Genomic DNA, 13,333 nt, shown 5'->3' with positions numbered 1-13,333 from the left:
TGGCCTTCATAATTCTGGGATTCACATTTAGGTCCTTAATCCATGTTGAGTTGGTTTTTGTATCAGGTGTGAGGTGAAGGTCTTGTTTCAGTCTTTTGCATATCATTTTCCAGTTCTGCCAGCACCATCTGTTGAAGAGACTATCACCTCCCCATGCGATATATTTAGGTGTTTTGTCAAAAATCAGTGGGCTGTATATAGATGCGTATACCAAGCTTCTGTTGGTATTTCAAGGTTATCATTATTCATGTCAACTATTATGTTGTTGTTGTTAGGTGCCATCAAGTCGGTACTGACTCATAGCGACCTTATGCACAGCAGACCGAAACACTGCCTGATCATGAGCCAACCTTACTATCGTTGCAACTCTTGAGCCCATCGATGCTGCCACTTTGCCAATCCATCTCGCTGGGGGTCTTCCTCTTTTTTTCTCTGACCCTCCACCATACCAAAAATGCTAAACTATATTAATATCCCAATGCAGGTGTATAGAATTATATCTGTTTATCTTTTTTTTTTTTTTCTCCCCAACTCCTCTGCTGACTGGCAGTCAGCTCTTGACACTATACATCAACCTTTTTTAATGATTCTTTTGTAACTATGTGTTTGGACTATAAATCTCAAGTTCAGCAGTTCAAATCCAACAGCCACTCTATGGTAGAAAGATGATGTTTGCTACTCCCGTAAATATTGAAAGTTTCAAACACTATATGTAGAGTTGCTATGAGTCAGAATTGGCTTGATGGTAATGGGTATTTATTTGTTTAAATCTAATATAAGAAAACTAGATAATCAAGCTGGGACATTTGAACTAGAGAACAATCATTAATCCTTGTTTAATAAAGTAGTTCTTTGTTAGGCCATATACACATTTCAGGATCTGATAAAAAGTTAATGAATTTTTTTTTTTCCTATACAAAAATATACATATGCATATTTGCATATAATTTCAGGGATTTTATTAATTTTCTTAATTTTATCCTTGGCCATTAGATAAGAACCCTTTGAACTAATCCAAATTTTCTTAATTTCAAAGTCACAAAGTCACCCTTATCTACAGTTGAGAGTGACATTAGTGATTGTTCAATTAGTGAGTAGTTCTTTGTAATGACCAGCAAATGGACTTAAAGGTATGTTTGTTGATTTGTTTATAGGTAGAGGAGCTTCCGTAATGGAATCAGTTTATGATTGACTGAAAGTTAGTAAACCTGGCCCTATAACTATTATTCCTGGTTTGGCCCTGTGGCTCGGAACCGACTTGATGGCACATAACAACAGCAATATTACTATTATTGGAGTCTTGGTGTGACACCATAGGATAAGAATTTGACCTCAAGGTCGGTTTGAACGGCAAGGTCAGCAGTTCAAACTCACCAGCCACTCCTTGGAAACCCTCTACATGGCCACTATGAGTTGGAACTAACTGAACAACACTTAACAAGAACAGCAAATTACTATTACTAATTAGTTATGTTCTTCCAGACAGTTCATGTAACCTTTCAGTTTCTTCATTTGTAATCAGGGAAGTTGTACAAGTCTAGGAATCTCTAGGTCCTTTTAATGCTAAAATAGTAAATAATACTAGTAATGACTCTCTGAGTAAGAATGACTGACTTGGCTCTTCTATGGTACCATAATCTTTTTGATGCATATTTTGACTGCTTGCATTTCTTGTTATTTTTGGCTTGTTTATTGTCTTTGTTGTAGATAACAAAAATTACAGATGAATAAGGAACCTATCCATGGATGTTCTCAGTCCATGTAAAGCTTTATAAAAATAAATATACATAGATTGAAAATAATACAAGTAGTACAGTTTTATGTGTGGTACATAATGAGTGCAGTATTACAGTCTTTTTGTTGAGGCATTTAGAAAATATATAATAGGTGATTTATGATTCAGACTGGATTTTTGCCATATAAATACTTTTGTAATATTTGTCCGTATACAACTTGCAAATTTTTTTAGTTAGGGATAAGTTGGCTTATACTTGAATTTGTAAATTATCCTCTTTTATGTGTTTTATTTTTTGTTTTTAATTAGGCAAGCAAAACTTGAGATGGATCAGTACAAAGAAGAGCTATCTAGAATGGAAAAAGAAATAATGCACCAAAAACGAGATGGTGAAAATAAAGCAATGCATCTTTCTCAATTAGATATGATCTTAGAACAGACAAAGACAGAATTAGATAAGAAAACACATGCTGGTAAGTAGCTGGTTAGCTGAGATTAGCTATCTGCTTATTTGTATTTAAAAGTGAGAATTTGGGATGGTGGGGCTGGAAGTGGACAATGAGTAGTCAGTGTTTTGCCAGGTATTATTTTTATTTTTATTTTTTACCAGATATTCTTAAGTATGTTATTTATAAAGTTTTAAATAATGAGATGTTATATATACATCTACTCATCACTTACCAACTATCTTATTATCCAACATTCTATATTGACAACAACTTTGCAAAAATTCTCTGATGGCACCTCTGATTGTCCAGGCCTCATGTAGGGCTGCAGCCAGGCCTGGGTATCCTCTGCAGGCCACCTGGAATGACATACTATATACATAGGCCCTGGTGATGACTGGACCACACCAAAGATGGTGGCTATTCAGTCATAGGTCACCCCTTCTCCCCTTGATCTGTGACATCTTGGTCTAGCCACGGAGCTGGGATGATGTGAGGTCATGGGCAGGCAGGGGGAGGCTAGTGGAAGGAGTGGGGGAATAGTGGGAAAGTGAAGAGGACTGTGCAGGACTGCGAGGGTTAAGGGTGGATGGGGGACTAATGGGTTTCTTACCCCAGGGCGAGATGTGGGAGGCAACAGGCAGTGGGCAGCATACAACTATTCACACACTCAACTCTCATGGGGTCCGTGATGGGGGTAGGGAACCTGTTGTGCCACATGCATCTTGAGATCCGGCCTGGGTGACAATACTGATGTCAAAGATGGAAAGCAGCCCTTGACTCACATAACACTGATTTTTCATAAAAAACGCAACTGAGCCATGCTGATAAGTTGGAAGTGGGTGTAGTTCTAAATTATTTCTTCTTAACAGTGAAAGAGTTAGAAAAGTTACATCATTATACTGAAACTGAACTAACAGAAGCCTCACAAAAACGGGAAGCACTAGAAACTGAACTGCAAAATGCACATGGAGAATTAAAAAGTACTTTAAGACAACTTCAGGAATTGAGAGATGTACTACAGAAGGCTCAGTTATCACTAGAGGAAAAATATACTACTATAAAAGATCTTACAGCTGAACTGAGGTAAAATAAACACTAAGAAATGTCATGATAACAGGTATTTCACCTTATTATTTTAACTCTAGAAAATACAGAACTCTAAAGAATCTGGGTAAAAACTATATTCAGTTAAAGTTTGTTGTTTGATTTCTAAATGTCACGCTTCTAAACTGCCTTTAGCACACTGGAACTCATATTGATCAATCCATTTCATGTGCTAATTCAGTTACTGCTGTTGCCTGCTGGTACTCGCATTCTTGGTTTTTAGACCTTTTACACTGGCCTTCACCTATATCCCAGAGTGGTAAAAAAAGGATTGGGTCAGCACACAGCAGTGGCAAATAGTAAAGCAATATTAATAATAGTAATATTGTTAACTTGTATTTAGCTGTTATGTTATGCCAGGAATATGTCAGAATTTTCATATATGATCTCATTCATGTTCTCACATCAAACCTATCAGATATCAGCTTTTAGATGAGAGAAGTGAGGCCCAAGGTATTAGGATCGGAAAAAAAAGTTAAACACAAATTTGTCCAACTTTAATATCTGAGTTCGTAGATTAACAGCAATCGCATACAGTGATGAGCCAGCACACATCTATAGTGAGTTGGATGGACACTCAGACCAGAACCAAGGTGGGGAAAACAGATCCAGAAAGGGAAACAGAGTTACAGATTAGGACATGAAATGTGTAATAAAGCACCAGGACAAAGAACAGCAAAATGACACAGAATTTTAATTGCTGTATTCCAGGATTCAGTGCTGTGTCTGTCCCCATTTCACCTCTTGCCCCAAACATTTGTTGTTAAATGCAATCGAGTCAATTCTGACTTGTTGTTCGGTGCCATCAACTCAGCACTGACTCATAGCGACCCTATGCACATCACAGAGAAACACTGTGACCAGTCCTGGGCCAACCTCACAATCGTTGCTACGTTTGAGGCCATTGCTACTGCCACTGTGTCAGTCCATCTCTTTAGAGGTCTTCCTGTTTTTCTCCAACTTTCCACTTTACCAAACATGATCTCCTTCTCCAGTAACTGATCCCTCTTGACATTATGTCCAAAGTATGAGACATAAAGTCTGGCCATCTTGGCTTCTAAGGAGCACTTTAGCTGTACTTCTTCTACCACAGATCTGTTTGTTCTTTTGGAAATCCATGAATATTCTCTTCCAACACCATAACTCAAATGCATCAGTTCTTCTACGGTCTTCTTTATTCAGTGTCCAACTTTTGCATGCATATGAGGTTACTGAAAATACCATGGCTTGGGTCAGGTGCACCTCAGTCCTCAAATTAACATCTTTGCTCTTCAACAGTTTAAAGAGACCTTGCACAATAGACTGCCATATGCATTATGTTGTTTGATTTCTTGACTTCTACTTCTGTGAGTGTTGATAGTGGATCCTAGCAAAAGGGAATCTTTGCAACTTCAATCTTATCTCCATTTATATGGATTTTATTTATTGGTCCAGTGGTGAGGATTTTTGTTTTCTTTACATTGCAACACTTACGGAAGGCTGTGGTCTTTGATCTTCATCAGTAAGTATTTTAAGTCCTCTTTGCTTTCGGCAAGCAAGGTTGTATCATCTGCATAATCAGGTTGTTACTGAGTCTTCCTCCAATCCTGATACCATGGTTTTCTTCATATAATCCAGCTTCTTGGATTATTTGCTCAGCATATAGATTAAGTATGGTGAAAGAATATAATCCTGGGACACACCTTTTCTAATTTTAGACCATTTGATGTTCCCTTGGTTCTGTTTGAACAACTTCCTCTTGGTCTATATACAGGTTCCTCATGAGCACAATTAAGTGCTATGGAATACTCATATTTCACAATGTTGTTCTTAGCTTGTCATGATCCACACAATGGAAAGCCTTTATGTAGTCAGTAAAGCACAGGTAAACATCTTACTGGTATTCTCCGCTTTCATCTGACATCAGCAATGATATCCCTCATTCCACATCCTCTTCTGAATTTGACTTGAACCTCTGGAAATTCTCTGTCAATGTATGGTTGCAGCCGTTTTGCATTATTTTTAGCAAAACTTTACTCACATGTGATATCAGTGATATTTATTGTCTGATGACTTCCACATTCCATTGGGTTACCTTTCTTTGGAATGGGCACTTGGCCAGGTAGTTGTCTTCCAAATTTCTTGGCATAGATGAGTGAGTACCTCGAGTGCCACATCAGTTTGTTGAAAGATTTCAATGTGCATTCCATCAATTCTGAGTGCCCTGTTCTTAACCAATGATTTCAGTGCACCTCGGACTTCTTCATTTAGTATCATTGGCTTTTGATCATATGCTGCCTCTTGAAATAGTTAAACATCTGTCATTTCTTTTTGGTATAGTGACCCTGTGTATTCCTTCCTTCTTCTTTTGATGATTTCTGCATCATTAATCGTAGCGTAGTGGTTACGAATCGGGCTGCGAACCTTAAGGTCAGTGGTTCGAAACTACCAGCCGCTCCGCGGGAGAAAGATGAGGCTTTCTACTCCTGTAAAGATTTACACCCTCGGAAACCCTGTACAGGGTCGCTATGGGTCGGAACCAACTCGACGGCACTTAACAACAACAACAACAATCATTTTACCCAGCAAATTCTTCAATACCACAAGTAGAGGTTTGAATTTTTTCTTCAGTTCCCTCAGCTTGAGAAATGCTGTGTTCTTCCCTTTTGGTTTTCTAACTCCAGGTCTTTGTACATTTCGTTATAATATCTGACTTTGTCTTCTCAAGCTGCCCTTTGAAATTTTTATTCACCTCGTATACTACCTCCTCACTTCTTCCATTTGCTTTAGTATCTTTATGCTGGAGAATAAGTTTCATAGTCTATTCTGACATCCATTTTGGACTTTTCCTCCTTTCTTTTCTTTTCAATGACCTTTTGCTTTCTTCCTGTATGATGTTCTTGATATCACCCCACAACTCATCTGGTCTTCAATCTTGAGTGTCTTATACATCAAATCTATTCTTCAGATGAGCTCTAATTTCAGGTGGGATATAGTTGAGGTCTTATTTTGGCTCTCATGTTGTTGTTGTTAAGTGCCGTTGAGTTGGTTCCGACCCATAGCAACCCTGTACAGGGTTTCCGAGGCTGTAAATCTTTACAGAAGCAGAAAGCCTCATCTTTCTCCCGCGGAGCGGCTGGTAGTTTTGAACTGCTGACCTTGCAGTTCGCAGCCCAATTCGTAACCACTATGCTACCAGAGCTCCTTTTTGGCTCTCATAGACTTGTTTTAATGCTCAAGCTTCAACCTCTTTTAATTTTCCAGCTTCAGCCTGAATATACATATGAGCAATTGATGGTCTGCTCTGTAGTAGCCCCTGGCCTTGTTTTGGCTGATGATATGGGATATGGAGCTGGTCCACCGTCTCTTTCCATAGATGTAGTCAATTTGATTTCTATGTATTCCATCTGGTGTGAGGTCCATGTATATAGTCAGTTGTCTTTTATGTTGTCTAAAAAAAAAATGTGTACAATGAAGAAGTCATTGGTCTTGCAAAATTCTATCATGCAGCTCCCAGCATCATTTCTGTCACCAAGGCCTTATTTTCTAACTACTGATCCTTCCTTTTTGTTTACAACCTTTGCATTCCAGTCACCAGTAATTATCAATACATCTTGATTGCATGTTTGATCAATTTAAGACTGAATAAATTGGTAGAATTTTTCAGTTTCATCATTACTGGCTTTAGTGGTTGATGCATACATTTGAATAATAATGGTATTAACTGGTCTTCCTTGTAGGTTTATAGATATTATTCTATAACAGCATTGTACTTCATAACTGATCTTGATAGATTCTTTTTGATAATGAATTAGATGTTATTCATCTTGAATTTGTCATTCCTGGCTTAGTAATCCATGTGATTGTCATATTCAAAATGGCCAGTACCAGTCCATTTCAGCTCACTAATGCCTAGTATATCAATATTTATACATTTTATTTCATTTTTTACAATCTCCAGTTTTCTTAGATTCATACATTGTACATTCCATGCTCCAGTTATTAATGGATTTTTACAGCTGTTTCTCTTCATTTTGAGTTGTGCACCATCAGCAAATGAAGGTCCCAGGAGTTTTATTTCATTTGCATCATCATTGTCTACTCTTCTTTGAGGATGCAGCTCTTACCTAGTTGCATTTTGAGTGTCTTCCAATGTGAAAGATTCATCTTCTGACACTATATCTGGCAATATTCTGGTGCTTTTCATCATGTTTCAATATTCAGTAATCTGGTGCTGACAGTGCTCCATTGCTGTTCATTAGGGTTTCAGTGACTATATGTTTGGAAGTTGTTCATCTCTTCTTCTTCCTAGTCTGTTTTTGTCTGAAAGCTCAACTGAAGCCTGTGCACCATGGGTGTCCCTGCTGGTATTTCAAATACCCATGGCATAGCCTTCAGAATCACAATAGCATAAAATCCACCATAGTACGACAAACTGACAGACTCATAATGACTCTGTATAGGGTTTCTGAAACTGAGGAGCAGCTGATGGGTTTGAACTGCCAATCTTGTAGTTTGCAGTCCAGTGCTCATTCTACAGAGTCACGCCAGGAATCCTTTCCCCAAACCTATCCTTAGTAAATTTCATGTTGCTGTAAATACCATGTGTCAAAGATTTCTAAACTTACATCTCTGGTATTGACCTTTTCCCTGACCTCCAGATTCAGATAGCCACTACCTAATTGTTTTTCCAGTGAGATATATATATATATTTGTGGGGTTTGTTTTTTTTTTTCAGCATTTCTTTTAAAACTTTTTATTGTGAATTGGGTGAAGGTTTACAAACAAGATTATCAACTTTACATTCAGCCAATTATAAACTTTGTTCCACCTCAGTGATTACAGTCCTCACCTTGCAACAACATTTACCTTACTTCTCCTTGTGGCTCCACATTTACTTCTTATATTTCACAATGAACAAGCAAAAGTGTTTATTGTACACTTAAAAAGCAAAAAGATACATATTCATTTAAATGTCCAAAGGGCACATTCTGCCAGCCAATTTCCTGTCTGCAGGCACACAGCCTTTCTCGGTCCATGGATCTAGAGCCTGCTCCATACTACTGCCTCTGCTGTTGCCACTTTTCAAGGTATGGTGCTCTCATGCTCTTCCTTCTTGTTGGTCCTGGGATCGTCTGTTCTTGAAATGAAAGATAAACTACTCCCTCCTTTTAGTTACACATCTTCTACAATTACAGTTGTAACAATCGCAATTAATCCTGCTAACAGTTATTCTCGTTTGAGTCATAAAATTCTTGTCCCAATCCCCTTTCACCAGAACCACCTGGAAAAGAGGGAAATTATTCAGTGGGGATTCTACCTTACACCCCTCTTTCTGAAACTAAGCACACTCATGAAAGCTTGTAAGCCAGCCACTTCATGCTGTCATAGCCCCCATTTTGATAGCCAATGTCTAAATTTCTCATCCCTGCCAGCCCAGTTTACTGAGGATTCAAGGTTATTCCTTGATATGAAGAATTCTTCCATTCTGCTTGGAATTTTGAGTCACTGCATTCCTAGGCAAAAGTCTAGTTTGTCAGATTGTATGAATTTGTGCTTGTTCTTAGTATCAAACGTCTTTATGTTCCTCTGTTGGAGTTCTGGTCAGTTAGCCATCCAAGCTATGTCAAATGTGGGTGCTACTTGTAAGTTTGGGAGTTTATGCACACCTCCCTGTACTTCAGACCAGATAGCCACTTTACTCTCATCATTAGCCTGCAGGAGCTAGGTCAGTGCCCATTAGCTCAGGATTTCACACATCCTCTTAAACGTAAGACCCCCACTAGTATATTTTTAAGAGACAACTCGAAGTTGACCAAAACACAACTGATTTTTTTTCCTCATAGCCCTGTTCTTCCCCATTTCAGTGTCATGCAACTGCTCAAACCAGAAGTCTACAAGGTTACTTTTTATCAAGTATATTAGTAATTCATGTCAGTTTAATTTCCAAAGGTATTCTGAAATCCATTGATTTCTTGGCCTCTTTTTATTAGGACTACCTCAGTACAATACATAATGTATTGCTGTGGGTTCCTAATTAGTCTCCCTGCACACATTTGTGCCCACCTATGATTTACTCTCCACAGAAGTGATAAAAGATATATCAGAGTATATCACTTCTCTACATAAACCTTCTAATGGTTTCCTAAAACATTCAGAATAAAATCCAGACTCCTTTTCCTGGCATACAAAATCCTATGTGATCAGGTTCCTGCCTGCTCTCTGGCCTTATTTCATACCACTTTCCTTTTTATTTATCTGTAAAATTAGGAAGTGTGTTTCTGTGTTAGGTCCTTTGCTATGGCTATTTCTTCTGCTTGGAATAATGGTACTGTGGCTCTTTTCTTGCCCTTCTCATTACCTCATAGGGGCGGGAGCCCTGATATCTAATCACCCAAGTCAATGCTGTAACACGAGTGGGCTTCAAAAGATTTGTGGAAGCCATCCTGAGACCAGAAGAACTAGATGGTGCCTGGCTACCATTACCAGTTGTTCTGAAAGAGATCACATTAGAAGGTCCTGGATAGAGTGGGAGAAAAATGTGGAACAAAATGCAAAATTATAAATACAGTCAGGTTTGCTGATCAGAGATTGGTGGAACCTGAGACTAAGAGCCATCAGATTTGGAACGGAACTCAACTCCATGGCTCAATTTTCAGCCTAATAATAGAAAGATATACAAGGGGCCAGTAACACTCATGAAACATACACATCATATAGATGGGTCAGACATTTATCCAAGTACAAAATTCAGAAGGGTTGGGAAAGAAGGAGAAATGGAAACAAGAAACAAAGTGAGAAAGTGGAATACGTGTTGTTACATTGAGAGGATTGTAATCATTGAAATGAAATGAAGTATATGATTTGTTGAATGAAAACTGATGGTCTTCTCTGTAATCCTTCACTCAGTTCACAATAAAAAGTTAAAAAGAAAATCATGGATAAATTCCATTCTCTTTTAATTCTACTTTTTCAAGAACTTTTTGATTCCCTCTTGTATAGCACTTAATATTATGATAGTTTCTTGGTTAGTGGTTTATCATTAGCAGTGTATTTTCTCTGTCACCTCCACTAAAATATAAACTCTTTGAGATCAGAGACGTCTCTCTTTTTAACTATTATATCCCCAGTTCTTAGAACCTGGAGTATGGAACCGAAAAACAAACAAACACACTGCTATCAAGTCAATTCTGACTCATAGTGACCCGGTGTAGGATTTCAAAGACTGTAAATCTTTAACAAGCAGTCAGTCTCATCATCCTCCTGTGGAGCAACTGGGGGTTTGAACCGGCAACCTATGGTTAGCAGTCCAATGTCCAACTCATAGTCTGACCAGGGCTCCTTTGTATATGGAAAACATCCAATAAATAGTTGAATTAATGTTAAGTGAGTGAATACATGGATGAAGGAACATGAAAATCTTAAATTCTACTTACAGTTAAAATTTTGGAAGCTCCACTATAAACAGGTAGAAACTAGAAGTTTTCTTTACAATTTATTTCATCTTATTTTTAGATTATTGTTTTTGTCTATATTACAACTTTTGAGACTTTTAAAGGAGTGGTTTCATTAAAGCAACTCATTAAAGTAAAAATTCAGAATTTGCTTTTAGATACCAGTATCTTTATCCATTAAGGAGCTCTGGTAGCGTAGTGGTTATGAATTGGGCTGTGAACCGCAAGGTCAGCAGTTTGAAACTACCAGCTGTCCCACAGGAGAAAGATGAGGCTTTATGCTCCTGTAAACACTTACAGCCTCGGAAACCCTGTATAGGGTGGCTATGAGTTAGAACCGACTCCATGGCACATAACAACAACAACAACAATCTTTATTCAGTATTGTTTCACATTTTAGACTGGAAAATCATATGAAGCTTTTCAAGATCAACATGGTCAGCCTTAGTCATATCAGCCTTGGTTTCAGATTAAAATTCTCTAATTACAGTGTGCAGAATGGTAGACTGTCAACATTAAGCACTTTTGTAATACAAAGTTATATATAAGTTAGAGCTCCAGGAGGACTAGATTTGTAATAAAAATATTGTGACTATGTACAGGTTAGACTTCAGTATTTCTCCACACTTCTAGCATCATGTCAGGTAAACTTCCGATGAGAAATAACAGTGGTCATTTACTGAACTATGAATATAAGAGATACTAATCATGAACTAAATATCTCATTCAATTATTTTTTTATTAAAGTCAAAACTATTCTGCAGAAAAGACATCTAAACATAGATGAAAAATATGGATTTTTTTTTTTCCCATTTATACAAGGATTCAATATCAGAGCTCTGGGAATGCTTAATATTTAGCTGAAATTACACTACAATATTACAGTTTGAATTACTCTACAATATTACAGCCTTTAGGAATGTTGTTGTTGTTAAGTGCCATCGAAGCAGTTCCAACCCATAGCGACCCTGTATAGGGTTTCTGAGGAGCAACTAGTGAGCTTGAACCACTGACCTTACAATTCAAATGGCTTTACAGTCTGGCGCATTAACCCACAGCACCACACCAGGACTCCTTTTAGAATACTCTATTAAAAATTGTATTGCTATCAATCATTTTCTTTATGTGTTGTTCCTTTAATTTGACCTTCTCAATCTTTCAATATTCATTTGAGCTCTTGTCTTTTAGCTTCCCTTTGACCTAATTTTTTATAAATTTACAATAATTCCATTTTTTTCCTTTGCTAAATTGCAGAGAATGTAAGATGGATATTGAAGACAAAAAGCAAGAACTCCTTGAAATGGATCAGGCACTGAAGGAGAGAAATTGGGAGTTAAAGCAAAGAGCAGCTCAGGTTGGTTTTCTTTATTATATGTATTTTAATGTAGTTTTCTGTTATGACAAAATTACAGGGTTTTAGGGGTCACTAATTTTAAGTAAAGTGGGCATTTTTATAGTTTATTTGTTTTCTGTGCACATATAATTAAAGATTAAAAATATAACTCTTATTTTTACAGCAAGGAGGTTTTTGAAAATGAGGGTTAGCTTGGTATCTTACTCTTTAGAGCTCATCTTTCCTTATATCAAAAGAAAATGGGGTTAAATAAGGAGTTACTTACTCAGCTAAGTGCGGGAGGAGCAAAATATCCAGAAGGCATTTTTATCCAATATAAAGTGAAGTATGATGCATTACTTGTCATTATGAACATAATTGTATCTTTCCTATGTTGTCATTATTGTTAAGGCCATTGAGTCATTTCTGACTCATAGTGACCCTGTGTAGAATTTCCAAGGAGCGACTGGTGAGCTTGAACCACTGATGTTGCCGTTTAAACTAACTTTGCAGTCCAGCGCAAAGTACACAGCACCACACCAGTACTTTTCTATAGTGTTCTACAGCACACATAGGCTCGTGATCCAGTATTATTAAGCAATGATTATTTGCCTTGGTCTTTTGAATAATTTATATGAGATAAATTTATGTTTAAATTATACCCACCATGAACAATTCTAAAATACTTTCAGTAACTACAGTCTAAGTACACAAGTTTTCAGATAAGAATAGAATTGAACAGCCTTTAACTTTCTTTTGTATTTAGGTTACACATTTGGATATGACTATTCGTGAGCATAGAGGAGAAATGGAACAAAAAATCATTAAATTAGAGGGTACTTTAGAGAAATCAGAATTGGAACTTAAAGAATGCAACAAACAGGTGAATTATAAAAATGTTAATTGAAAATTTTTAGCTTCTTAACTGTAAATATCCACTATTTACATAAATAAGACTTTTTAAAAGAATGTACATAAGTAAAGCATTACCATCTTAATATTCTTGTTAAGTGCTATTTTATATTTTTCCCCCTCTTAGTGTTATTTTGAATATAATTTTTTCTTTATCAGTGTGTCCACATATTTATTAAACTATGTGCATGTATCTAGACATGTATAGACATCTCTAGAAGGATTTATAAGTAATTCAGGTAACAATGGTTGCCTCTGAGGAGGGGACATAGTGGGAAGGGGACTTTTATTATTTTTTTTTTTAATTAACTTTGTATCTCATGTACATATTACTTATAAAATTATTTGTAAGGTTACATAATATAAA

At 37.0% G+C, this 13,333-nt stretch overlaps 1 protein-coding gene across 1 annotated transcript in view; it reads left to right on the top strand.

Moving 5' to 3' along the window:
* CCDC18 (coiled-coil domain containing 18) overlaps positions 1-13,333 on the top strand; it is a 209,898-nt gene that overhangs the window by 164,290 nt on the left and 32,275 nt on the right. Inside the window, exons 18-21 of the mRNA XM_006831049.1 lie at positions 2,045-2,208; positions 3,054-3,267; positions 11,976-12,075; positions 12,821-12,937. Of these exons, the coding sequence (XP_006831112.1) occupies positions 2,045-2,208; positions 3,054-3,267; positions 11,976-12,075; positions 12,821-12,937 (595 nt within the window). The remainder of the gene's footprint in view (positions 1-2,044; positions 2,209-3,053; positions 3,268-11,975; positions 12,076-12,820; positions 12,938-13,333) is intronic.

This window comes from Chrysochloris asiatica, unplaced genomic scaffold (assembly GCF_000296735.1).
Source record: "Chrysochloris asiatica unplaced genomic scaffold, ChrAsi1.0 scaffold00002, whole genome shotgun sequence".
Taxonomy (NCBI): domain Eukaryota; kingdom Metazoa; phylum Chordata; class Mammalia; order Afrosoricida; family Chrysochloridae; genus Chrysochloris; species Chrysochloris asiatica.
Note: the sequence above shows the minus strand (reverse complement) of the source record. Positions and strands in the feature narration are given on the sequence as shown.